The sequence below is a fragment of the Dermochelys coriacea genome, chromosome 3 (genome assembly GCF_009764565.3).
Source record: "Dermochelys coriacea isolate rDerCor1 chromosome 3, rDerCor1.pri.v4, whole genome shotgun sequence".
Lineage (NCBI taxonomy): Eukaryota > Metazoa > Chordata > Testudines > Dermochelyidae > Dermochelys > Dermochelys coriacea.
In genome coordinates, this window is record NC_050070.1 from 123,654,563 (window position 1) to 123,682,540 (window position 27,978).

General features: G+C 44.1%; 1 protein-coding gene across 6 annotated transcripts in view; it reads right to left on the minus strand.

The window, feature by feature from the left end:
* Positions 1-27,978, minus strand: part of PRKN (parkin RBR E3 ubiquitin protein ligase) — a 1,277,841-nt gene that overhangs the window by 539,715 nt on the left and 710,148 nt on the right. For all 6 annotated transcript variants that reach the window (XM_038394015.2, XM_043511264.1, XM_043511262.1 and 3 more), the window contains one exon: positions 14,717-14,832. In XM_038394015.2, coding sequence (XP_038249943.1) covers positions 14,717-14,832 — 116 coding nt within the window. The remainder of the gene's footprint in view (positions 1-14,716; positions 14,833-27,978) is intronic.

Sequence of the window (27,978 nt, forward strand, 5' to 3'; positions counted from 1 at the left end):
GAACTCAGGCCCATTTTAAGTGTCCATTCTCAGGGTGGAAATTAACCCGATTTAAATTATATGGCAAGATGCAGGTTTTGCTCTGAAACTAGTATATCTTAAAAACGTCATCTTAAATGAAATCTGTATGATAAGAAATTAAGGAAATACCTTTTGTGTAAAATTCCTCAGAAACAGAAAGGTTGCATTTGGCACAGCTTTACTGGATACAAAGATAATTCCTGCAGCAGGCAATGTTAAAACTGCATGAAGTAACTGGTCTACATTTTCAAAAGTGGATAGTGAATTTAGGTGTCCAAACTGAGCCATCTTAAAAGGGCCTGATTTTCAGAGGGTACGTGATTTTTACACTGTAAATTAGCAAAAAGAAAAGGAGTACTTGTGGCACCTTAGAGACTAACAAATTAGTCTGTAAATTAGGTGTCTTTAAGGAGGCCCACATTGGGCATCCAAAATGGAGACATCCAAAATTATTAGTAATTTTTGAACATTTAGTCTGTTTTTAAATAGAAGTGTATATAAATAAAAGAGCAAGTTTGAAGACCTCAGGAAGAGGTAGATAAACCTTGAAAGTCCATTGGATCATATTTTTGATAGAGGCTAGAGTCCACAAAGGCTAAATCCATGCTTAGATGCCTTAGGAGAAATAATCTACTGTATCATATCACAACAACAAAAAGAAAAGCAGTGATGCTGCATAAATTACTAACAAAAAATTTGATTTCGATACGATAAATATCATGACAAGTCTATCAATCAATTGCCTTTGAGGTCATTACCAGCCCATAACTCACTCAGGGCTTTATTGATGTCTGAGTTGTTTGTAAGTATCAACAGAGCAACTTAAGTGAACAATTTTTCACTAACATTGCACTGAGTTGACATCACTATATTACCAGTTTATTCTATACCATAGTTTATAGAAAAATAAAACTAGGAAGCACAGCCATTTGTAACACAGAAAATTACATGAAAAAGATATTTAGTTCCTGAGCAGGTTTTTCACACAAACATACCACTGCCCCCTCCCCTGCCTTATTCCCCCAAGCAAAATATGTATCCATATGGCTTTGAAATTGATGAAGCCAAAAATACAGTTCCAGGATCTCAGATTAGCACATTACTCAAAAAACCACTGTGAAAAGCAGTGTGTGTATAGCTGCCATCAACTTCCATGGATTTTGTGATTTTCCTAAAATGTTGCTCTGTACTAGCCTTTAACAGAATATCATAAAAAAAATAATCTACTGAAGCTATTACCCTGAAGAATCGAATAGATCGTACTGAAATCTCCTCGGCCAACAGCTATTGCTCCAACTTGAATCATTAAGTAACTCCCTTGAAATGCATGCCCACATTTGATAAAGTTACTTCTGCATGCTGACACCTTACATATTTTATTAGTACTTCAAATTTTTAATCTTGGTCATTGGAAAATGGGACTTTTGCCTGATGTTAACATGTCCAATTTCTGCCCAGTTTTTCTCTGGATTAAAAGTATTCTGCAGTGTACATCTTTAGGTTTTAGACTGCTTGTTTGGCTGTTTGTTTTTTTATTTGCCCCACAAACAGTCTCATGTCTCTATTTTGTTCATCCCAGCGATCCAATTTTACAAATAAATTTCATCTCTCACCAAAGTGAATCACTGTATTGGGTGTCAGAGTAGCAGCCGTGTTAGTCTGTATTCGCAAAAAGAAAAGGAGTACTTGTGGCACCTTAGAGACTAACCAATTTATGCATGTTGCATCCGATGAAGTGAGCTGTAGCTCACGAAAGCTTATGCTCTAATAAATTGGTTAGTCTCTAAGGTGCCACAAGTACTCCTTTTCTTTTTTTGTATTGGGTGTGGTACAGTAACAACATTAATGACATGTTCAGATGTAAGAGATATGATTAGGCTACCATTTCATAAGATCTTTAAAAACACCTTAAAAAGATAAGCTCTATTAAAAAGCAAAATTTCATTTACTACTCTTTATCTCTACCTAAACACAAATATTTGCTTTTTTCAATATGTCTAAAGTTATAGTAATATTGAATCTTGTAGAGTCTATTTAATAAGTAGTAGCGTACGAGGCCAACTATCCAATTAGCAATCCACTGGCTGTTGAATTACACAAAATGCATTATGACATTTTGTCAGGAATGAATTTAAGATGTTTTCTTTCATATTAGCTAGTTATGTCTTACATAGCTTCCATAAATTAGGAGTTAATGGGCAAAATGTTCATCTTTGGCAATGCCCTTTGTAGGATTTGATAGCTGTTGTTTATGCCTTTTGTTTCAGTTAGTTCCTGCAACACTCTCTGGTCTTTAATTCACTGAGGCTTCTATGATCTCCCCTTTCTTTTCTCCCAGTGGAGCACATTTCTCTCATAATCAACACTTGATTAGATTGGACTAAAACAAAACTTCTTAAAACCAAATATACTCAATTGAATATATTGTTCAGTAGTGATAACTGAAATAGTTTTTTCTTATAAATGCATTTTTGCCCTTTGTGGGTTTTAGCAGTGCTGAAAAAGGAAGAGAAAAATTATTATGGAGAGTGAATATAGTGTTGTGATAAATGGGGTGTGTGGGGGGGAACAGCTCCCTTTTATGGACACCCAGCCAGCCAGCTAGCTATAAAGTCCCTCTTGGTAGCTCTTCTCTACTTGTTTTACCCGTAAAGGGTTAAAAAGTCCACAGGTAAAAGGAAAGGAGTGGTCACCTGACCAAAAGAGCCAATGGGATGGCTAGAACTTTTTAAAATTGGGAAAAAACGTCCCTTTGTCTGTGTGTTGTGGTTCTTTGGAGAGAGGGGACAGAGCAGCGACAGGGCTGGGACTATGCTTTAAAAAGCTTTAAAAAGCTTTTTGTCAGATATGGAAATCAGATCATCCTAAAACCTACTCATAAATCAGAAAATGTCTAGAAAAACCACACCTTTAGCAACCCCGTGCAGGGCCCAATGAGCTTGCTTTTCCTTCGAAAGAGGTCAAAGGGAGGCACGAAAAGGGGGGAGGGATAGGTCAGTGGTTTGAGTATTGTCCTGCTAAACCCAGGGTTGTGAGTTCAATCCTTGAGGGGGCCCATTTAGGGATCTGGGGCAAAAATTGGGGATTGGTCCTGCTTTGAGCAGGGGTTGGACTAGATGACCTCCTGAGGTTCCTTCCAGCCCTGACGTTCTATGTTCTATGATTCTAACTCTGACCTTCTCATATCCAAACACCCCTGTGTATGCTCTCTCTCTCTCTCCCCCTCACACATACACCCCTTTGCTACCTGCTTATTGTGTGAACAATGCTTTAAGGCCAGAAGTTAGGAGCAGAAACACTTCCTATACATACTGTACATTGTCAGTCTCATTTTTTCCTCAAGCTACTTTCGCTGCTTTTATTTTTCAGGGTCCCTCTTTTAAGGCACTGGCTGTGAAGCCCAATTCTTTATGTTCCTGTGAGTGGCATTTAAAAAAAAATCTCTTTCATCTTGTTATTCCATTGTAACTTTCACACAATAGTCCTTATACAAGCTCTACAGAAATTGCTATCAATAACAAAATAGAACAATACATTATACATACAATTAGATACATGTTAAAATTGGTATTATACATTATAACCAGTGTCTTATTGGTATGTATACATTATAACCAGTGTCTTAGCTATGCTGCATTCAAAAAATTTTCATGCATTAAAAAACATTTCCAGCTATTTGCATGTATACTTGAAAATGACATTTATCTGCATTATCGATCAACAACTCATAAACAGACATTACTAGATGACATTTCATTAATGACTTTTTATAATAGTGACTTTTTTATATATAAAGAGGACAGACATTTGTCATATTCCTTCTAAACACTTCTCACTGTTCTACACTGTCCCTTGGAAGTATGAAACTGAAAACTGCTATCTTAGCATGTTTTTTTCCCTATCCATTGCAAATTCACACTCACTTTCTTAGTGTTGTAGTTCACGAATGGTGAGTATCACAGTTTGGAGGTAATTTCCCTGTATTCCCTCTCTGTGGTCCACCAAGGGCTCCCACTTTAGGATCCTGGCTCATCAGCCATCACCTCTATTGGGTGAAGGCATGTCTCACTCCTTCCTGACTGGGTTTTCAAGGCTGCACAGCTCCCTGGTTTTACACTGTGATACTCCAGCAAGCCGGACTGACATCTGTGCTTTGCTTTCTGTCCAGAGGCTATGACCCTTGTACTGCCCACAGTTATAAATTACCCATAACTCTCTCTAAACAAGCACATTAACTCTTAATGTGAAAGCATTACAGAGAAAACATTAAAATATGTAAAAAAAAGCAGAGTGACGGTTTAAGTAATTCTTTTACATTTCTGTAAAAAAAATCTGCAATGCTTTAATAAATGAAATAACAGTGACTAAAAACTACCAGTGACTGATCATACTTTGAATATAGTCATGCTGATAGATATTCTCACAAAAGTTTAAGATCCAAAACCACCAAATCTTGTATAGGATAGATCCAGATAACTGACAACTTTCAGACAGGTGGGAGTGTGTTAATTAATTCTCTGTGTTATGTAGTATACTTTATTAAGTACATATAAGCAGAGGAGCCTGCAAAAATAGTTCTCTGTAAAATCTGTGCCAGAAATAATAATTGCAGAGAAGAACTTTAATTGTTAAGACACATGTAATTAAAAGTCCACTTATTACTGGCAATATACACTGCATCCTTCAGGTTCCATGTGAAACGAATGACAAAAATCCAGGTTGAGAGAAGAGCTGTATATCTTGCATCAATATAGCTATGACAAATTACAGAGATTGTTGCGACACTTGTATGTGGATTTTCTTTTTATTTTGAATCAGATTTCAAAAGTAAAAATTAAAAAATGTAACTCAAGGTGCTTCTTTTTATACCTGTGTTAAACAATGCCGCCTACACGCCTCCTTCCTCTGTGCCTCAAGTCAACTACAGCCTAACGAGCAGTAGTTTGAGGGGCTCTCACTGCACCAGGTGAGGACGAAGAGGGAGTTATGATGGAGTGCTGTTCATTTGAACTAGGAAGAGGAGGAGGGGCTCTCCCTCTGCTTTCAACAGATAAGAGCAATGCTCCTTCCTCCCTCCCACCCACCTCCCTCTGCTTACCTTAACCACTGCCAATGAAGGATATATACAAGCTAACACTACAGTAGCTTTTTCTCACAATGCTTTACTAGAGGTTAGAAGAGACTGGATGTTAAGCAGTACAGCATTAGGATGCAAGGGCAATGCTAATCTTCAAAGATTCGGAGGCAAAACAGCAGGAATTGCAATGCTGACCAGTCACTGCCAGCGGGTGCTACTATATACCAGCTGTGAAAGAGATGAAAAGATAAGGCAGCTGAATTTCACACATAAGCACTTCTAACGTCTTCAGGAAGTCCTGTTGATGCAGCTGCTTGCCTCCAAAACCCACAGAGTTTGCCATCGGAGAAATGAAGGTCACTTACTGGCATTAAAGTGGACATGGTTCACATTTCGAAGAATCAATGTCAATAAAATGTTCTCTATATTTTTGTAGGTATCTGTTCCCAGACATTAAACTGAATAATCTGAATTCTTTTGTGCTTTCACTGAATGCATTTTGGAGGCCTAACCCAATTAGTCACAGTTCTTAGTCTGATGTTTGATGAATTTGTTATTTTACCTTGTCGTAAATATAAAGGGAAGGGTAAACACCTTTAAATCCCTCCTGGCCAGAGGAAAAACCCTTTCACCTGTAAAGAGTTAAGAAGCTAAGACAACCTCGCTGGCACCCGACCAAAAGGACCAATGAGGACACAAGATACTTTCAAAGCTGGAGGGGGGGAAAAACAAAGGGTTCTCTCTGTCTGTGTGTTGTCTTTTTCCAGGACCAGAGCAGGAATGCAGGTCAGAACTCCTGTAAAAAGTCACTAAGCGATCTAGTTAGATATGCGTTAGATTCTGTTTTGTTTAATGGCTGATAAAATAAGTTGTGCTGAATGGAATGTATATTCCTGTTTTTGTGTCTTTTTGTAACTTAAGGTTTTGCCTAGAGGGATTCTCTATGTTTTGAATCGGATTACCCTGTAAGGTATTTACCATCCTGATTTTACAGAGGTGATCCTTTTACTTTTTCTTTAATTAAAATTCTTCTTTTAAGAACCTGATTGTTTTTTTATTGTTCTTAAGATCCAAGGGTTTGGGTCTGTGTTCACCTATGCAAATTGGTGAGGATTTTTATCAAGCCTTCCCCAGAAAAGGGGGTGTAGGGCTTGGGGGGATTTTTGGGGGAAAGATGTTTCCAAGTGGGCTCTTTCCCTGTTATATTTGTTAGACGCTTGGTGGTGGCAGCAATAAAGTCCAGGGACAAAAGATAAAATAGTTTGTACCTTGGGGAAGTTTTAATCTAAGATGGCAAAAATAGGCTTAGGGGTTTTTTCATGCTGGTCCCCACATCTGTACCCTAGAGTTCAGAATGGGGAAGGAACCTTGACATACCTAAATTGATTTTTAAGAAATCCCATTAATTTCAAGAGGAGCATTAAAAGGGAAAGTGTTAGACTTGTTGCTTTTGGTCACAGTACTTAGGAAAGGCAGATTTAATACTGAATACAATCTTCTTTTTTTTAAACCCCCTTTGATCTTCAAGGTCCTGTGACAAACTTCCTCCTGTGCCTTGGTGGGTCCTAAGTAAAACCACCACATGTACATTGTCACATTTTCTGCAACAAGTATTTTAGAAAAAATACATCATGTCTCAAAAGCTTCAACATAGTATTTGACTGTATATCCATCCCCTGTTAGTTTGCACAAATTTCTATAAGCCAGGTTTGTCCACAGAAAAAAAGAAAAACAAAATAATTTCTTTAAACCTCTAAAAGATCTTTTCTATCAAACACAATACTGAGATATCTTACCTCAAAACAACATGCAGTACTTATATTCATTAGTGGGTAGCATACTGCAGCCAGTAAGGGGTCTGAGTCACATTCTACTCCACTAATACTATCAAGAGTAAAGAAAATACTTATTGGGGAGTTCCAACAGTCTTGTGATATGCAGGTAAGATCCCAGAGAGTAAGAATCCTGCACAGCTAGGATCTTTAGCGAATGCAGATGTTTCTAGCTCTGATGGTTTGTGAAACATAGCACCTTAAACCAGTGTGTGATCCAGGATTTCTCAGTCCTGGCCTTTAGAACAAAGTAATCGAGAAGGGAAACACTACAAAAGTTAGAGGAGGGAAATAATGTTTCAGCATTTTTTCCTTTTTATAAAAGTATCCAGTTGAAAGTTCCTTGGAGGTTTTGGATACTAGAGTTGGATTAATGAGCAGAGTGTCCCCAATATCATGCTGAAGGATTAGTTCATTAATACTTCCTATAGCACTTTTCCTTTGAGTTCTTCTATCCAAATACTGACCTTTTCCAATCCTTTCCTGCCTGTGAAGTCTAGCACAACTTGAAATGATTTGGCTGCAAGGAATTATGACAAGCTTTTACCTTCCATTTAACCTTGAAGGTAAGAACACCTTGTACTAGTGAAATCAAGCAATCTCCCTGGCTCCAGTATTAGGAATGCATAAAAAAAAAATCCCCTGCTTGCTTACAAAAAAATCTAACCTGGGAACAATTTTTTTTCATTGTTTTTCCTCTCTCTATTTAGTATATATTTTCAGGATTATGAAATGAGTATTTGAAAAATAAAAAAATGTAAACTTTGATCAATACAACAGCAAATACCTCTCCTTTTGGGGAATTCTTCCTCTGTACTAAATAATGGCAAGCTCTATATATCTTTTATACCTGCACATCTCTTGGAATGCTAAAAATAATGGTGCCTATAGGAATTGTACACTACCTAGTTTGTGAAAGATGATGTGAGGCACTTTTGCTCTGTACATTTTATTTTTATACTGCTTAACATTGTTGTTATTTCTGAGCCTGATTTACAGTTACCCAGGGGTACTTATAACCCTTTTGATGTTATTTCTACTGGAAACAGTTGACAAAAGCAGATTTTCCCTTAAGGATTGCCCAGTTTCAGTGCTTGTTTCAAGTTTCTGCTGTTTGTTCAACCCATTAAGAGCTTCTTCAAAGACATGAAATAGGAGCCCATCATCTTGAATGCTACAGGAAAAAAAAAACGTGTGTATAAAGACTGCCAACTCACACTTTCACTCTGCTGTAGATAAGCAGAAAGCATTGACATAACACACTACCTGGAATACTGCCTATGGATTTAGCATAACTCTGCAAGAGGTTTTGGTTCTGAAGTATTTCACTGTCGGTCAGAGCTGCATGAAAATATTCATATCAGATATAAACCCAGGGAAAATAGACAGTGTGCCTAATGCAAGTTTGAGATTAAAAATTGGCGATGGGTTTAAACATTACTTCTACTTTGTATTTTTTCTGCATATCAGAGTATACTGCTGCTTTAAATAAGATTTTTTTCATGAGCTTTGCACTGCATGCTGAGCTAAGGTAGCATATACAGTCTGTGCCAAGCTTCTTGGGGCTTAAAGTGGTCTGCATGTGGTGCACTAACTATATACGATGGTAAAACACAACTAGAAAGTAGAGCTCACTGGTCAGCAATTCTCAGACCTGAATTATGTACTGATAAGTGACTACTACAAAAAATCATTAATAAATCCCCACCCAAAAATCGTTGTTAGGTGAAATTAAGGTTGTAGCTATATATAAATATTTTATGTTTTTATTAGACTTCCAAGAACATTAGAGTTAAAAGAAAGAATTAGAAACTCAGGAAATGAAGATTTTACAAAAAAAAACCCACAAATATTTGGAAGTACGGAAGGTCATAGTTACCTCTGCCCTCCACTGATCCTTGCCTCCCATCTTTAGTCCTTTGTAAAATGTGTTAAATTTGGATAAAGAACTTTTTCTAAAGTCTCAGGAATCCACAGTCAACAGACCAGGACATCTTAAATTTGGAGAAGGCACTCTACTTACGCAAATTGCAAGTGGAAAAGGAGTACTTGTGGCACCTTAGAGACTAACACATTTATTTGAGCATAAGCTTTCGTGAGCTACAGCTCACTTCATTGGATGCATTTGGTGGAAAATACAGTGGGGAGTTTTATATACACACACAGAGAACATGAAACAATGGATTTTATCATACACACTGTAAGGAGAGTGATCACTTAAGATGAGCCATAACCAGCAGCGGGGTGCGGGGGGAAGGAGGAAAACCTTTCATGGTGACAAACAAGGCAGGCTATTTCCAGCAGTTAACAAGAACATCTGACAGGTTTCAGAGTAGCAGCCATGTTAGTCTGTATTCGCAAAAAGAAAAGGAGTACGTGTGGCACCTTAGAGACTAACAAATTTATTTGAGCATAAGCTTTCGTGAGCTACAGCTCACTTCATCGGATGCATCCACTGAATGCATCCGATGAAGAGAGCTGTAGCTCACGAAAGCTTATGATCAAATAAATTTGTTAGTCTCTAAGGTGCCACAAGTATTCCTTTTCTTTTTAAGAACATCTGAGAAACAGTGGTGGGGTGGGGTGGGGGGGAGAAATAACATGGGGAAATAGAGACTGGGAATGGATGAGTCATTACACAAAGTAAAACTATTTCCCCATGTTATTTCTCCCCCCCACCCCACCCCCACTGTTTCTCAGTTGTTCTTGTTAACTGCTGGAAATAGCCTACCTTACTTGTCACCATGAAAGGTTTTCCTCCTCTTCCCCCCCCCGCCCGCTGCTGGTGATGGCTCATCTTAAGTGATCACTCTCCTTACAGTGTGTATGATAAAACCCATTGTTTCATGTTCTCTGTGTGTGTATATAAATCTCCCCACTGTATTTTCCACCAAATGCATCAGATGAAGTGAGCTGTAGCTCACGAAAGCTTATGCTCAAATAAATTTGTTAGTCTCTAAGGTGCCACAAGTACTCCTTTTCTTTTTGTGAATACAGACTAACACGGCTGCTACTCTGAAACTTGCAAGTGGAACATGAAAAATGTGCCTCAGATAGCATTTATAAATGGCTTTATGTATTTGTTGTTGACACACAAATTCTGTGTCTAATGATACTTAGACAACTGCCTGCCCAGTCACAGGACTGACTCCATAAGGAAGAGTGGGGGACAATTACATTTAGTATTCTATCAGTTTAATCAACAATTTGAAAAACAGCTTTTCTTCTGTGAAGCAACAAAGAAAGCCATAGTCGACACAACCACTGTATGTTTGAAAGTAAATTGTTCTTGTCTTGGTGGTCAGTGATAAAATGAAAGTATTATGGGTGGATATGGTAGTCTGAGCATTTCATTATTTCAGGCCTTCATTACAGAAGCAGAGTTAAGGTCATCTGGGTACTTCAAATATAAATTTTCATACTTACAAATGCTTGGGATTCTTATAAGACAACTGTTTCCTGGGTTTCTACAAGTTTTGAAATCTAACACCTGAAAAGTAATCAACACTCAGTGTAATAATGTGTGTCTGCAAGGTTAACTTAATCTTAACGTATGAGAGCGGCAGTGAATTTCCTTGTTCGCTTGTTTTTTGAAATGGTCCTAAGTTTGCCCATAGAAGAGGTCTGTTTCTACAGATGCCAGAAGGGCCACAAGACAAGAAGTCCTGATTCAGCAGACCTTAGGAAGCCCTTGGAACAAGGGTGGGCATACCCTCTTATTCTTTCCACAATAATTTTTCTGCTACCCACCATCCTATGGAGGGAGTCCTGATGCTGAAGACCTCCCTTGGGCCTGAAAAATTGAGTCTTATTCCTAAAAATTTTGGATGTCCTCGGAATCATGGCACCTCTCCTGTAGGGTCAAATAGGTTCATCAAAGTGGTCTTCCCTCCTGTTAATCCACTGTACACAGGGACTAGGGCTGGGAAAATAGAGCTGGCATGAGGTCTGAGGGGTTAGAAGAAGCAAGGGAGGGAGGGAAGGAAGGAAGGAAGAGAACCTCTTCTCTAATCTACTGTACCTCCTCGTGCTCCCTGACCCCACTGGAAGGTGTCCTGGGGAGTGAAATAGCCCCTTCCACTCCTGCTGATTCCTTGGCCCTGTGCAGGGAGACCCGGGGCATGAATAGTCCTGTTGCTACTCTGACCTGGCTGGAACATATGGTATGTCTTCACTACAGATCTAATTCAGGTGATCAGCACTTGGCTTAGCCTAGTTTGGGGGTAAGTCGCCACTCTGCAAAGCCATACCCAAGTTACTGGGTCCTCACTGGTGCTGCATTCACCAGTGTGTATTGGTAGGACTTCTGGGGACATCTCTCATGCTTCTTTGTCTTGCAGTAAGTTGAGCTGCTCTATGATTCTTTCCCATTGAATTGTGGGAGAACTGGTCTGTCCTGAGCACATACGGAAATTGTGGGAAGGCTTTTGATTACTATCAGCACTCAGATGATTTATCCTGTAACTTCACTACAAAGTGGGCAGGTTTCCCAGTTTGAGTGAAAGGATCATATAGCCTATACCTGACAATAAACCAGCTAGGCTAGGTTGAAAGCACCATTGAACATGGGTGAGAGTATTGCATGTGTGGATGGGAGGGTGATTAGAGGAAACACATGAGTAAGAGCCTGAGTTAACAATGGCAGGAGGATCCTCCATCCATCATTATTCCACACTGCTTTTTGATCAGCATTTTCAAAACAGATAAAATGGGAAGTTCGCATATAGATTGGGGCAGCATCAGTATAGTTTAGCTTCCTTAAATGTGTAATTCTGTACTTGAAAATGTTCAGTTTTATTGTAAGTTTAACCTTAATTCTAAATTTCCTGGTGGTAGTGGGGCAAGGTTTGTTTTGGAACTACAGCATTGTAAGGGTTTTACTCTTATTTATTAAAGAAAAGTTAAAACTGAGGAAACATAAAATACTTTTTTTGGCTGAGGACTTATTTGGTTTTCTTACAAATGGTTCTAGTGTGGGAATGGGGAGAGGAGAAGCTGGAGGAGCATTCCCCACTTCCTGTGAGCTTCCTCCAGTCTGCTAGGGCAGAGCAGACCTTAGGAGGTACACAAAAACAGGGCTCTGATTAAATAGATCATATCCCTGATGAGTCTTCAGAAGCTCTCTGGAGGACTCTACTCCTCAGAAATTAGGAGGTTCATGGGACCCTCATAAGGTCCACACACGTGAGTGTTCTTTTGCATGGACCTAAGGAGAGTCACTGTAAAGGGGAATGCTTCCTCCTCCACCTTTATATCATCCTCATACGGTTCCCAGAAAGCCTTATGAAGTTTGTTGAGGGGACCTCGATGGCTCTCCAGAGGCTATTGGGGATCCAGCCCTTCAGTATGCTGTTCACTGGCCAAGTACTCCTTCCCTTCCTCTCTTCCCCTGACAAGCCTTAGGAACCTCGTTCATGTCTGATCAGATAAAATCAGATTGTCAGCACTCAACAAGACTAAACAGGATTCTCAATCTCCACACTCCCAACTAGGTTCCTCAGGGGCAGGCAATGCTATTTAGGAACAATTACAAAATCACAGAAATGTAGATTTAGAAGAGACCTTGAGAGGTCTTGTAATCCAGTCTCCTATGCAGAGGCAGGACTAAGTAAAATTATACCATCCCTGACAGACGTTTGTCTAAGCTGTTCTTAAAAAGCTCCAATGAGGGGGATTCAACCACTTCACTGGGAAGCTTATTTCAATGCTTAACTACCTATATAGTTAGATGAGATATAAAAAAAATCCTAAATCTCCTTTATTGCAGATTAAGCCCATTAAACTTTGTCCTACCTTCGGTGGACATGGAGAACAATTAATCACAATCCTCTTTATAACAGCCTTAACATATTTGAAGACTGTTAGGTCTCCCCCTCAGTCTGCTTTTCTGAAGACTCAACATGCCCAGGGTTTTTTTTAAATCTTTCCTCACAGGTCAAGTTTTCTAAACATATCATCATGTGTGTTGCTCTCCTCTGGACTCTCTCTAATTAGTCCTAAAGCATGGTGCCCCAACTAGACACAGTACTTCAGCTGAGGCCCAACGTAGAGAGGAACAATTACCTCCCATGTCTTAAATATGACATTCCTGTTAATATACCCCAGAATGATATTTGATACAAGTAATTTTCCCTCTGTTAATATTCACCCCATCTTGTCAACTATTGAGAATAGGCCACTTCCACCTTAATTGAATTGGCCTCATTAGCACTGACCCTCCACTTGGTAAGGCAACTCCCATCTTTTCATGTGCTGTAATATATATACCCCGTACTGTATTTTTGACTCCATGCATCTGATGAAGTGGGTTTTAGTCCACAGAAGCTTATGCCCAAATAAATCTGTTAGTCTATGGTGCCACAAGGACTCCTTGTTGTTTTTGCTGATACAGACTAACACGGCTACCACTCTGAAACCTTACCTATGGAGTGGCATTAGTGTCTAACCACTGGGACAAGTTATTAAAGTAATAAACTACAGAATGCCTGCAAGATGAATTTTAAAAAGAGACAGATTACACTGTTATAAATCCCAAGCATATGTGAAGTGATGGACACCAAACTATTCTTTTCAAAGCACACTTATCTTTTAGCCTATCAGTAATACTCATTTTCTTCAGTCAACTACTGTCAGCAACCAGTCATACTCTGTCAATGCAGCAGCAAGCACTGAAAAACAGCTTAATGTAGTATATTGCACTGTGCCTGGGATGAGGTAAGAACATCCCATTATCTTCAACCAGAAATTCATTTACAGAAATCCTTTTAGTCCTAGACAAACTATTTGGAGATAGTTTAACTCACCCTTCATGATCTCTTATAATAAAAACCCTGGCTTTGCATATTTTGAAAACTTGCACATTTCTACTCTTGCAAGCTGCAGAACACTCAATGCTGAGATATAATAATTATTTATAGGGAATAGTATGGTTTTATCAGTTATGTGATGCCTCTCCAATATTTTTCATAAACAAATGGACATGCACTGGGAAAATATGCAGAAAAAAAATTAGGATGTCTAATGACTATCTTTTTTTGGAAGCCACTTCTATTTAATAATCAGAAAGTAATCGTACCAGCATCCTTGCTTTCCTAATAAGCATGTCACATTACTTTTTTCTTTAAGATCACAAAGTCAATTAAAGACAAAATTGAGGGATAAGATATAACAAATTTTCCATCAGATGCATCAGCACTTGAAATCAATTACTGGAAAGCGTTATAAATCATTTGATTGTTTGCATTAAAATCACTGACAAACAACCGATTTTTAATCCACATATTTACAGTTAGTGTTTTTCTAATATAGGATATTGAATATCACATACTGTAGCCAGTTTGTAAGTTAGATCTTGCATCAAAAGGAATTTTGCTTAGTTATATTAAACAATTAAAGAAATGGGTGGAGGGGGTCTATCATAAGGCTCAGTTTCCCTTTTTATGGGAACATTTCTTGCACTCAGAAATTTGGCCCAAAATGTTATGCTCCAAAAATGAATCACGGGTACAAATCTGATAACTTGTGCCACTAACTTGTTGACTTCAAGCAGTTGTTTAAGGGCACAAGTGATCAGATCTGCACCTGCATTTCAACTGTGTCTACAAGCTGTAGATCTTATTTATGTTGGCAAAGCAGAAGAACACAATTAGAAAAATTTAACACACAGTCTATTATTACACCAAAGAAGGAAAAAATGCAGGAAAGAAAAACAGGATAAAGAAACTTCAGAAATAAGTACTTTGAAGCACTGAAATTGTGTCTCTGTGATACCCTACATAGTACTTACCTAATATCTGTGCATGTTATACATGTGATATGCCGGCTGTTTGTTGTAATGAGGTTCAAAGCCACAGATGTTTCATTGTCAGAAGTAGGGTGTGCTCCACATTTAAAATAAAACTCCTGAAATATTGAAGGAGAGATATACAGAAGATTATATACCTGTAGCTCATGTCTTTTCTTTATCTTAGTCTAGTTGACATTTGAGACAGCAGAAAGAAAATCACCACTGCCAGCAGTAAAGGGGGGTATTCATTACAAATGATTTAGAATGAATTCCCTGCAAAAACTCCTTGCTAGCACATATTTTGTTCTTTGCAAAAAAAACAAAAACAAAAACAAAACCCTAATGAAGGCCATATCCCACCATACTACATAGTTTCAATATTAGTAGTACACAGTATGATTTTCTGGATCCATAGAGGAAAAGTATCACATGACACCACAGAGGTCCGGGCATTATGATGCATGATGCTACACACTGTAACATATTAATGCTCTCCCTCAAATTTTCATCACAAAAGTTACTGTCATATGGAAAACTAAGGATAGAATTTATAATGCCTGGCTCTAAATAAGTGAAGACTGGTCTATTTCTGTGACAATGGAAGCCTATATACGTATAGTATTACCAGTGACACTAACAAGAAGCTCAAGCTCCCTAACTAAGAACACATTTTACATTAACCACTGTATTTGAGTTAAGTTATTCTAGACTAGTTTTATTCTGTACAGCGTCTTATATCACGCTCATCAGCACAGTATTGGAGTACCTTCCAGCAGTCCATTAAGCAACTTGACTAACACCTGTTGTGTGAGTTGCTCCCTTTCATCCTCTCCTGAAAAGGAAGATTGTGGGTATAGTGTTGAATGCTGGTTTGTGGGGCTCATCCCTTGGGAGGTGGGGGGGACACAATGAGATCATCAGGGGTGTGCAAGGTGGCCTGGCTAGGCAGAGCAGCTGCAGGGAGTGCACACAGGGAGTCTGCAGCAGTCAGGGAACGGGGAAATGTTCTCACCACTGGTGCCCTGCCCTGGACACCCAGCCAGTCACAGTCCTTCATATTTTAAACCCTGTGAGAATGAAAGCCTCTGGGCAGTGGGGAGGGAAGGGGAAGGAGCCCCGGTCCACTACATGCTGCCATGGGCTCCTCATGAAATTGTGCCAGCCAGGTCCTGCCACCATGCCAGGAGGGAGCTGTCCACACTGCTCATTGAGTCACTTTCTGCCCTAGATGGATAGGAGTCACAAGGGAGCACTGTGACTCCCATGGAGAAGCAGGGGGAGGCCACACAGCTAAAAAAAAAAATCTGGGAACCTTGAGTGTAGAGGGATCCATCACTGCCTGGTATGCCCTCTCCTGGGTGGTCATGGCACAGCAGCCACCTTTAGTCCATTGCCCTCGGGGGGCAGCTCCTTGGGCCACTCAGTATTTGGTTCCTTCTTGCAACTCAGCCTTACTGAGCTTAGAGCCTCACTGCTTCCAGGGTAACCACAAAGTCCAATCAAACATCAAAAGGCTTCGTGCCCGTGTAGCAGATCTTCAGTCCTGATCTGGCCTTAACAGTCCTTGCCCCTTTACTCCTGAGACTTACACTGCCCTTCCTGTGAGTGCCTGGTATGGTCCCCAGGCCTGCTCTCTGCTCCAGGCTCCAGCCCAGAGCCCTTGTGATAAGCAGCAAGAGTCTGTTTCTCATGATCCCTCGCTGGTTCCCCAGCTGCTTCCTACCTTTACCTGTATGAAAGCGTCTATCCTGGGTGCCCTGCAGTCTTGTCTCTGTGCAGCTTTTCTCAGCCTGTTGCTGAGGAGCTTTCTCAGGGTATCCCCAAGCATCTCTGGCAGCTGCCTAGAGACACTTTGCCCCTGCTACCATCTCCTTTCAGACCCAGGGTACAAGCTCCCTATCTCAGCTCTGCTTTCTCAGGTCTCCTCCCGGGCCCTGCAGCCCTTCCTTTACCAGAACCACCCCCTCTGGTTCTTTCCAGCTAGGTCTAATTGTCAATTAGCATCTCCCCTCCTGCTGCCACGGACTGGACTAATTGGGCCCTCAGGATCCCTCTTAACCCTATATTTGCCAATGTGGAGCATATGTCCCTTCACAATAGTGTAGTGCAAGGGTTTTCAAACTTCATCGCACCGTAACCCCCTTTTGACAACAAAATTACACGACCCCAGGAGGGGGACCAAAATCTGAGCCTGCCTGATCCCTGCTGCCCCAAGTGGGGTGGGGGCGCAAAGCCAAAGCCGAACTGCCACCACCCTGGGCAGAGGGGGATGGGGGCAAAGCCCATGTCCTAGCCCAAGGGCTTTAGCCCCAGGCGGGGGAGCCTGTAACCTGAGCCCCACCACCCAGGGCTGAAGTCCTTGGGTTTTGGCTCTGGGCAGTGGAGCTGGGCTTTGGTCCCAACAAATCTAATACCAGTACTGGCAACCCTATTAAAACAGGGTGACAACCCACTTTGGTGTCCCGACCCACAGTTTGAGAACCACTGGTGTAGTGTTTTGTTTTGATAGGGTTTGATTTCAGAGGTTTATTTGGGGGAGGGGTGTTTTAAATGATAGCTCAGTGGTTTGAGCATTAGCTTGCTAAACCCAGGGTTGTGAGTTCAATCCTTGAGGGGGCCATTTAGGGATTTGGGGCAAAAATTGGGGATTGGTCCTGCTTTGAGCAGGGGGTTGGACTACATGATCTCCTGAGGTCCCTTCCAACCCTGATATTCTATGATTCTATGAAATGTGCACACTGGCATGTGTTTATACTGACATATTGTCAACAGTTACTGGGGGCTAAATCATGGTCCCATAATGTTCCACTAGGTTGGAATTAGATCCCTAGGGAGAAAGTATTCTCAAGGCCCCTTTTTGGGTGAGCTTTTGCCTTTCTGTCTTCCCGCCCCTTCTCCGGCCCCAATTCAGTAAGGTACTTAAGCACAAATTTAACTGTTAGCATGTGAATAGCCCAGTGGAACTAGTTGCATGTTCAGAGTTACGCTTGCGCTTACATATCTTGCTGCACTGGGGCCTCAATTTATTTTAAACCTTGTTTCTTTTATATGTAGTTCAATCTTTGCAGTAATTCATTGATTTTTTTGTTTGAGTGAAACAATTTGGATTTTTTTTTATTTTAATTCAGTCCTGTGAGTTTCGACTTGCTTTACTGCTTCACTTCCCCAATACCATGGAGTATTGTGGTCACTCTATTTATAGAAGTAAAGGAATATTGACTGCCCAGTGTTCAAAGCAGGGAGGTTCAGGGCATAGAAAATACAAAACAGAAAGAAAACTTTTGAAAAAGTGATTCTCCCAATAGTAATATACCTTGCTTTTGTCCACAAGCAAAAAGAAATATTGAGCAATAAAAATGGCGAGCTCTAAAACACATGAAATGGCTTTAGACATAGAGCCTTGCGCTTTTTTTTTAAAGCATCCTTATTTCTTTGGCACAGAATTTAATACTATTTTTATCTCTGTTTGCTTTATTGCAAACACTGCCAACAATCATAAACTATGCCCTCACAGACAAAAGTGTGTAAAATCTAGTATATAGGTTTAATGGCTTTACAAGTTCTTGATACTCCCCAGAGGCAGTGCTAGCCCACTGGGGGCCATAAGCAGGAATATTTTGTGGCCCTCCTCCACACAACACATATTAATAATTAAAAGGAGGCCCGTAAGGGAACTCAGCCGGGGCTCATCCTTCGGTGGGTTGGTGGGGCACCACACCGCCTCACTACACTCTCGACTGGGTCGGGGACTACGCAGTCTATGGCCCAGACCCTCAGGCTGGGTTCCGCAAGCAGCTCAATATAAGCCCAGGAACTGGGTCAGGGCAGGGCAGCAAAGAAACAGTCAGGTGCTCAGGCCCTTAGGCAGAGGTTGAGCAAATAGTCCAACATAAGCCCAGGCCCTGGCTTTAGCAACTGGGAGAGGGGGAGACTGCCACCCGCGAGGTGGGTGGCAGCGGGGACGCAGACCCACCCACTCCACTGTGTCCCAGCCTGGGGCCCTAGCAGTGGTCAAAGACCCACTGCCGTGTCAGTAGTGATCCTGGCCACAACACACTGACATTGGCTCTGGTAGTGCTGCAGCCACGAGTGCAGGGTACTCGTAGGATACCTGGGTCAGGGTGGTGTCCTCGGAGGGTTCCAGCACCATGGGCTCCTCTGGGTCGCTGGTGAGGGGTAGACTTGGCAGCTCCTCTGGGTAGCTACTGAGAGGTAGGCTCGGCCACTCCTCATGATGTCGATCAGCGTCAGGCCTCTCCGACTGCTGTTGCCCAACTGAGATCCAGGGTTGGGCTTTTCTACTTCCTGTCCTGTGCTTTGACCTCTGAGAGGCGGGCGCAGAATCCATTGGCTCCACCCACTTTGGTGTCTGGTGGGGGATTCGTCCCTCGGCGGGCTGGTGGGGCACCACACTGCCTCACTACACACACCCCCTCAAGTCTGGCTCCCGTTTATCGGGGCCAGACCCTTCCAACTCTCCCAGGCGGGACAAGAAATCTGCATTCGCATAGTCCTTATCTGTCCTATGGCGGACAGTAAAAGCATAGGGCTGCAGTGCTAGGTACCAATGCGTTAGTCTCATATTATTGTTATGTTTCATTTTGGCCAACCACTGAAGCGCGGCGTGGTCGGTGACCAGCATGAACGGGGCCCCACGGAGGTAGTATCGCAACGCGTCACAGGCACATTTCACTGCCAGGGCCTCCTTCTCTATCACTGCGTAGTTCCTCTCGTGGAAACAACTTCCAACTGAGATATAAGATCAGGTTTTCTTCTCCATCCATGTCCTGGGACAGAACAGCCCCAAGTCCTACCTGCGAGGCGTCCATCTGGAGGATGAACTCTCGGTTAAAGTCCGGGCTGTATAGGACAGGCTCGCAGCAGAGACTGTCTTTGAGTGCCTGGAAGAGGTCTACACACTCTGAGGTCCACACTATACGTCGGGGGCTGTCTTTGGTCAAAAGCCCTGTTAAAGGGGCTGTGATCGATACAAAACTGGGAATAAACTGCCGGTAGTAGCCCACAAGTCCCAGGAACTGGCGCACTTAGTGCTTTGTGGTGGGCGGTAGGCAGGCCGCCAGGGCCTGAACTTTTCCCATGAGGGGTCTCCCCTGTCTCCTACCAATAGCGTACCCTAGATAGGTGGTCTCTTGCCATCCAATGCGGCATTTTTTTGGATTGGTGGTTATTCCTGCTGCCCGCAGGGACCTCAGGACTGCCACTACCCGTTCCAGGCGGTTCTCCCAATGGCAGCTATAAATAACGACATCATCCAGGTACACAGCAGCGTACTTTCGGTGGGGTTGAAGGAGGTGGTCCATCAGCCATTGAAACATTGCCAGGGCCCCATGGAGACCAAAGGGCATTTGAGTGAACTGATACAAGCCCATGGAGGTGTCAAATGTGGTCTTTTCCCCGGATGCAGGGTCGAGTGGGATCTGCCAGTATCATTTGCTCAGATCGATGGGGTGGTGAGAGAGTGAGCCTCTCTTAAGCGACCCAGCAGTTCGTCGACCCAAGGCATCGGGTACGCGTAGAATTTTGAATGGCATTGACATGTCGGAAGTCAATACAGAACTGCTGCGTGCCATCGGGTTTGGGTACCAGCACCACCGGGTTGCGCCACTCGCTTTGCGATGGTTCAATGACCCCCAAGTCTAGCATAGCTTGGACTTCCTCCTCAACAACTTGCCGCATGCAGTGTGGCAAGGGCCTATTCGATTCCAGAATCACCACTCCAGGCTCCGTCTGAATGGCGTGGTGAACAAGAGTCACGTGGCCCGGCTGGGTGGTGAAAGTTCTGGGGAACACCTGCAGGAGGCACTGGGTCTGTTTACACTGCTCCTCGGTCAAGATTTCTCCGAGCTGGGGTGCTGAGGAGTCCTCGGTCAAGGGTACTCGGGGGACCAACTTGGGCTCCGGGGGGCAGGGGTTAATTAGAAGGCCCTCTCGCTCTCACCAGGGCGTCAGGTTAACATGGTACCGCTGAGTTTTCTTATGCCGGTCAGGTTGGTTACTCTCATAGGTGATGAGTCCAACTTTTCGGACCACCTCATACGGCCCCTGCCAACGGGCCAGTAGTTTTGATTCATTGGAGGGCAGGAGGAACAGGACCCAATCACTGGGTTTGAAATCGCGGACCCGGGTCTCCTGGTTGTATGTTTGGGCCTGAGCTTCCTGAGCCGCCTTCAAGTTCTCCCAAGCTAGAGCTCCCACCTGAGCGAGGCATTCTTGAAGCTGGAGGATGTACTTCAAAAGGCCCTGGGTTGGTGACGGGGCTTGCTTCCATGTCTCCCTCATGAGGTCCAGTAGCCCCCTCGGGCAACGTCCATATAATAGCTTGAAAGGGGAAAATTTTATGGAGGATTGGGGTACCTTATGGATGGTCAGAAGCAAAGGCAGAAGCAGCTGGTCCCACTGGTGTAGGTCCTCTGGGGGAAATTTATGTAGCATGTCTTTGAGGGTACAGTTGAACCATTCCACCAAGCCGTCGGTTTGCGGGTGGTAGATGGAGGTGCGAAGCTGCTTAATCCCCAGCTGCTTAAACCTGCCGTAGCTGCTTGGAGGTGAAGTTGGTGCCTTGGTCAGTAAGGAGTTGCTGAGGTAAGCCCACATGGGCAAAAACCTTCACGAGCTCATCAGCGATGGTTCTGGTGTTGATGCTCCATAGCGGGACGGCTTCGGGGAAACGGGTGGCGTAATCCGTGATGACCAGCACGTACCGGAACCCAGCCATACTCTTCGGGAGGGGGCCCACCAAGTCCATGGCCACTCGCTCAAATGGTGTTTCTACAATGGGCATGGGAATCAGTAGGGCCTGAGGTGTCCGTGAGGGAGCAGCCAGCTGGCATTCTGGACAGAAATTACAATAGTTCCTCACCTTCTGGTGCACCCCGGGCCAGAAAAACTGTGTCAAAATTCGGGCGAGGGTCTTTTCCTGTCCCAATTGCCCTGCAGCTGGGATGTTGAGGGCAAGTTTCATTACCACTCATCGGTGACATCGCAGCACTAGCAGTTCGGTCTGGACCTCTCCAGTGCGGGGATCTCATTCAACCCGATAGAGACAGTCACTGTGTAACTTGAAATGGGGCCACACCTTTGCTCAGCATGGATCGATCAGGGTCCCATCAATGGCCGCTAGCTACTCATACGCTCGACTAAGGGTAGGGTCTTCCCATTGGTGCAGGTGGAAGTCGATGCTAACCTGAGATTCGTTGGCAGACATCGGCGCGGGGTCCTCGGGCTCTCCTCTCTGTCCATTGGTGTCTCTTTCCACCCCCTCCTCTGCGTGGGTCTCAAGGCAGCTTTCCAGTGCTGGAGTGATTTCCGGGCCTTCCACGGCATCAAACGAAGGACCCCTGGGAACTCTGGCCCATCATGTCCTAGGATCACGGGGTAGGCTAGTCCCGGGGCCAGGCCAACCACCATCAGCCGCGTGACCCCATCAACTGTTAGCTGGACTTGGGCACTGGCATAGGGCCATACACCATACATGGATACACTGCAACTGGATGGTCCCGAAGCGGGGGTCCGCTGAGAGTCCTAAGCTTTGGTGGATGAGGGTCTGGCCGCAGCCTGAGTCAATCAGGGCCAGGGTTTGGCAATCCTCGACAACTACTGGCACTGTAATCTTGGTGGCCTGTGGCCTTCAGGTGCGGTTTTTCCACCACACAAACGTGCCCGAAACGGCAGTCCATCTCAGAGCAGTCCCGTTGCAAGTGTCCATATTTCCCACAGAAGAAACAGGGCCCGAGCTCCGGTAGTCCAGGCTGTCAGATACTCGCCCAGGGCTCCTTGGGGGGCTTCGATTGGTCCTTCTGACCACTGTCTCAGGGGCCCAAGGGGGTGGTCGAACCGGCCCCTCGGGACGTTGATACCGGGGCTCCTGGCCCTGCAAAGAGTTTCGCAGCTCAACCCGGGCGATCCCCTTTCCCTCTAGGTTGGGGCGGTCGGCCCTCATGGGTGGGTTCGAATAGCTGGTCCCACTGGGCTTCAGCCCGCAAGGAAATCTTCCATTAGGGCAATGGTGGCAGTTAGCATCACAGGCTGATGGTGGAGGACCTAGGTCCTTCCTCATGGTGAGAGGATGTGGATGAACTGTTCCAGGATGATTGCTCAGTGAGCTCATCTGGGGTTTGCCTCTTGGGCTGTAGCCACCGCTTGCATGCCTCCCTCAGCTCCTGGGCCACCAACCGGGGTCAAGCACCTGCGTTGTAGGTCAGACTCCAGAACCGCTGCCGGAAGGTTTCCAGGCTGACATCTAAGGCATCTAGAATTGCTGCCTTTACCTGGGTGTAATCCTGCGCGTCCTCCGTGGATAGCCCCCGGTACACACCTTGGGAAGTCCCAGTCAGATACAGGCCCAGGAGGGTGGCGCACTGGTCGCGTGCCCACCCTTTCAAAAGTCACCAAAAAGGCTTCGGGATCATCCTCTGGTCCCATTTTGGTTAGTCGCACTGGTGCAATGGGCCGGGATGCCCTGGCCGCATCTCCCGGCTGGGGCTCCGGGGGGGCCGTGGCAATGACGCTGTCAACTGCTGTATGCCTCGTCTCTGGAACTCCTGGGTCTGCACCCCTAGGTCCCGAATCTGCTGCTGCTCCTGGGTCCCCAGTTGCTGGATGAGCTGCTGGTGGTCGGCTGCTGCTGCTGGAGCTGGGCCACCTGCTGTTGCTCCTGGCTCTCTATCAGGAGCTTAAAAAGTCTGGACAAATCCATGACTTCTTCGGGGGAAACCCCCCCCCCCCAGGCCCCTTCTCACAGGGATCAAGGGCTTGTGCCCACGTTCTCTACCATGTGTATGGGAACTCAACCGGGGCTCGTCCCTTGGCGGGGTGGTGGGGCACGACACCGCCTCACTACATTTTCAGCTGGGTGGGGGAATACCCAGTCTATGGCCCAGACCCTCAGGCTAGGTGTCACAAGCATTTCAGTATAGGTCCAGGCCCTGGGTCAGGGTGGGACGGCAACCAAACAGTCAGGTGCTCAGGCTCTTAGGCAGAGGTTGAGCAAATAGTCCAACATAAGCCCAGGCCCTGGTTTTAGCAACTGGGGGAGGGGGAGACTGCCACCCGCAAGGTGGGTGGCATGTGGGACGCAGACCCACCCACTCCACTGCGTCCCAGCCCGGGCCCTAGCAGTGGTCAAAGACCCACTGCTGTGTCAGTGGCGATCCTGGCCGCAACACACTGATGTTGGCTCTGGTAGTGCTGCTACCAGACTGGGGTCAGCTGCCTCCGGGCTACTTCCAGACTCCCCCTCATAGGGTACCTGGGTGAGGGTGGTGTCCTCGGAGGGTTCCAGCATGATGGGCTCCTCTGGGTAGCTGGCAAGGGATAGGCTTGGCTGCTCCTCTGGGTAGCTGGCGAGGGGTAGGCTTGGTCGCTCCTCTGGTGTCGATCAGCATCAGGCCTCAGCCGGTCCGGCCAGTCCTCAGGTCGTCTGGCCTCTCCGGCTGCTGTTGCCCAAATGAGCTCCAGGGTTGTGCTTTTCTACTTCCTGTTCTGCGCCTTGACCTCTGGGGGGGCAGGCGCAGGATCCATTGGCTCTGCCCACTTTGATGTCGGGGGAGGGTTCATCCCTGGGCAGAGTGGTGGGGCACCACACCACCTCACTATAGTGCCCCCTTGAGCCGCTTGGAGCCCTAAGCAATTGCTTAAGCTGCTTATGCCTATCACCAGCTCTGATATTCCCTATCCTTTCTGTTGAGAGACAAAAGAATTTCTTTCTGATTCTGTAAATTTGATGAAGAAATATACAGTGAGAATGAGAGCAGGCTACAGAATAGCCTACAACCTACTCCCTGCGGAGTACAAGTAGATGACATTTGTCAAAATGGACTTCATATATACCTCAGTATGCATCCTAATTCAAATGGAAGGAGATAGAGAATTAATATTCCAATACATGCCTGCAATCAGACAGATGAAACCATCAAGAATACTAAGAAGCAAATCACAGGAAGATGCAAATACAGAACAGTGACTATATTTTGAAAGTCACAACCCTCACGTCGTAAAAACAGAGCATTAAAAACAATGCTGTCAGACAAACCAATAAAGCTAATAGCTAGCTGCCAACTAGAAAGATGCATTCTATTCCTTTTGGTTATTTCTTACAATACTGTGGTGGCTATTTTGTTCTAGTCACATGTAAAGATCTCCTCATGAACATTTTCACAAGTAACTTATCCATTTCATATTTCAACCTCTGGGATGTAGGAATTGTTGTCTAGAGGTTAGAGCAAAGGATAGGCAGTCAAGAATCCTGGATTATATTCCCAGCTCTACACTTGACTTTCTTTGTCACTATGGGAAAGTCACTTACCTCCCTATCCCTTCAGTTTATCAATTTATGAAAATTTCTTTAAAATTCTTCCTACCAAGATGTGTTGTCACTCATAACTACATTTGCAAAACACTACAATATCTACTGAAAGGCATTTTGGAAGTATTATTTCAAATAACAAAAGAACACAATTAGCCTTAAAAGATATACAGTGTACTAGGAGCTAGAAACCCATAGAGTAAACCACAATTTTTAAAAAAATAAATGATAATTATAATAAAAATAAAGGACTGTTCTAAAATATAGAGAATTCACTCCTAGGTTTAAAGCCTATGAGCCATGTGTTAGCTCAGAGAAAGCATTTATGGTTGGGATAGAAAAATTGAAGAAAAAAAAGTGCTTTATAATGACCATGTTGAAAGTAGAGCAGCAACATAATGAAAATAACCCAGTTACAAAGCTTGTCTCCTCAGAGCCTCCTCAACGAAACAAAAGGTACAAATTGAAAGGTATGCGCAGTACTGTAAATCATGTCCTGTGAATGAAGTCCCTAAATACTTGCAAAAGTGACTGGAGTGCACATACTGACGCATGTGGTATGTTGCATGTTATGTGACTTGTTATACACAATGAGGAATATATGTGTACTTGTACACACACACACACACACACACACACACACACACACACACACACAGAAAAAGTGCACTCTCTGCAAGTGCCGCTCTTACTGACTTGGCTCTCCACAGGTCACTTTAAAGTCTCTCCCCTTCTGGGGTATCAATGTCTCACATGGACAGTGTTCCACACACCACAAGTCAGCAATATGACATCTTCTGTTCCTCCAGGGTTCCTCTTTCATTCCACTCTTGTCAGAGCAGTGGCTTCAGAGCTTCTCTATGGGGCATTTTAACAAAGCTCCAAAAGCAAAACACAAACTACAACAAAAGCAACTTCAGTCCCTTTCCTGGATTTGTATTTTTAAACCATCCTGGGTCCTCCCCAACTCTCCACTCTTCTGCAGAACACTGACTGTCAGGGACCACCTCCCTGGAATCTTGCCTTTGACAGGATCCTCAATTCCAAACACTTCCCCCAAAGCATTGTGCCTGTCAGTTGGGCTTCAAAAGTCCCTTACCCCTCTCCCATAACAGCCAGGGTATAAACTCCCTCCTAAAGCTCCTGTGCTCTCTACTACCTAGAGAGAAACTATAAGTTTCTGCCCATCTCTCCCACCACACCTCTTCTACTTCCTCTCTTTATCGACACCACCCAGATCCTCATCCAGCTGAGACTCATCTTAATTGGGCCTGGCCAAGTGCAACCAGGTATCTTAATTGGCCTCAGGTCTGCATTAACCATTTCACCAACTGTATGGGTAAACACAGCATCACACACATACTTTACTAAAAACTATTCTGCTTTGTTTTCAGGATACAAAAACTGTGGGCTCAACTATGTCCTCAGTTGCAGCTAAAGATCAATGTAACCTTGTTAGGGTATGTGTAAAGCAGTGGTTTACAAGGATTTACATAAGATACATTTATACATAACACACACTCACACATATATATATATATATATATATATATACACACACACACACACACACACACACACACACAGGTGATATTTTAAGCATCCAATTTAACCACATAAATCAGAAAATTTTTTGCAAATATGTCCTGAATTACAGGCAACTATGTCCTCAGTTAAGCCAATTTGCACCTTCCCAATTGTGGATTGCACCCGGAGACTAGAGCAACTCCTGAAATAATTTAGACAGCCCTGGGTGGCAGTCTAAACTATAGCAGCCTCCCAGAGGCCGCCATAGCTCTCATGCCCCCAGCACAACCTCTACACCAGGGCTTGTGAGGAGCCCCTGAAAGGATATCTCAGAACTCTCTCCAAAATTCTTCTACCAGCTGGAGCTCTTCCCCTGCTGGATCCAGGACTTTTAGCATCCTTTTATCCAGTGTTCAGGGGCCAGGAGTGAAAATCCTACTCTGTATTTTTAATGTAAGCTCTTCATGTATTCAAATGAAACTGTTCCCATTAGGTCGCCAGGTCTCTTGGGTTCAATGCCATGGAAATGCTGGGACTCTCTTTCAGACAAGCAGTCATTACTTTCCTGAGAACCAGTGGCCAAAACTAAACATCCTCCTGCTGTACTCCACTTGAAGCCCTCCTGAAGATCAGGAGGAATGGAACAGCAGAGGAGGTGAAGGGCCCAATTTGCTCCAAGAATTGGGATAATGAAGTGTCCCTCCACATCCTGGCACGTATGAGTGGATCTATGCTTGAAGAGGGTGGGGAATGGCTGTGTGAGGTCTGTATTCTCCCCTCCTGAAGGAGCAGACTGCTGCCCAAGGACTGCTGTCACAAGCTGCTTCTCCACAGGCTCTTCAGCCTATGCATGATGAGCACACTCTGCCAAATTGCACAATCCCCAAAGCCAAGAGCCCTATGCACACTGCTATTAAGCCTAATGGTTAATCCAGACTTGAAACTGCCACATTTTTATCATCACTCTATGCTATTATCCTAAATTCATACTATGTTATAGACGGTGCCCTTCTGAGAACCTTCAATAAGGAAGGCTCCTGTGGACTATCTACAAAGGATTTATAAAGTCCCCATCACAGTGATATTTGTTCACTTCCCAAATATTTGAAAAGAACAATGTAACAGGGCTGATAACTCACCAGCGCAGTGCCTCGGGTCAGTCATCGTGGAAATTAGCTCTGCCGCTGTGGAGCGCCCTCTGCAGGCCAGTGTCTCACCTGCCACTGGCCCACGTGTCCCTCCCGGACCCCGGTGTCCCTCTACAGCAGGGTTCTGCCCCCTGCAGTAACCCCACAGCTCTGGGTCTCCCCTCCCCGAGAACCCCCAACCCTCTATCCCCACCTTGCCTCAATCTATGGCAATCTAGCCCCCGCTCACTACGGCGGACTGCAGTGTATAAGCCATTCATCAT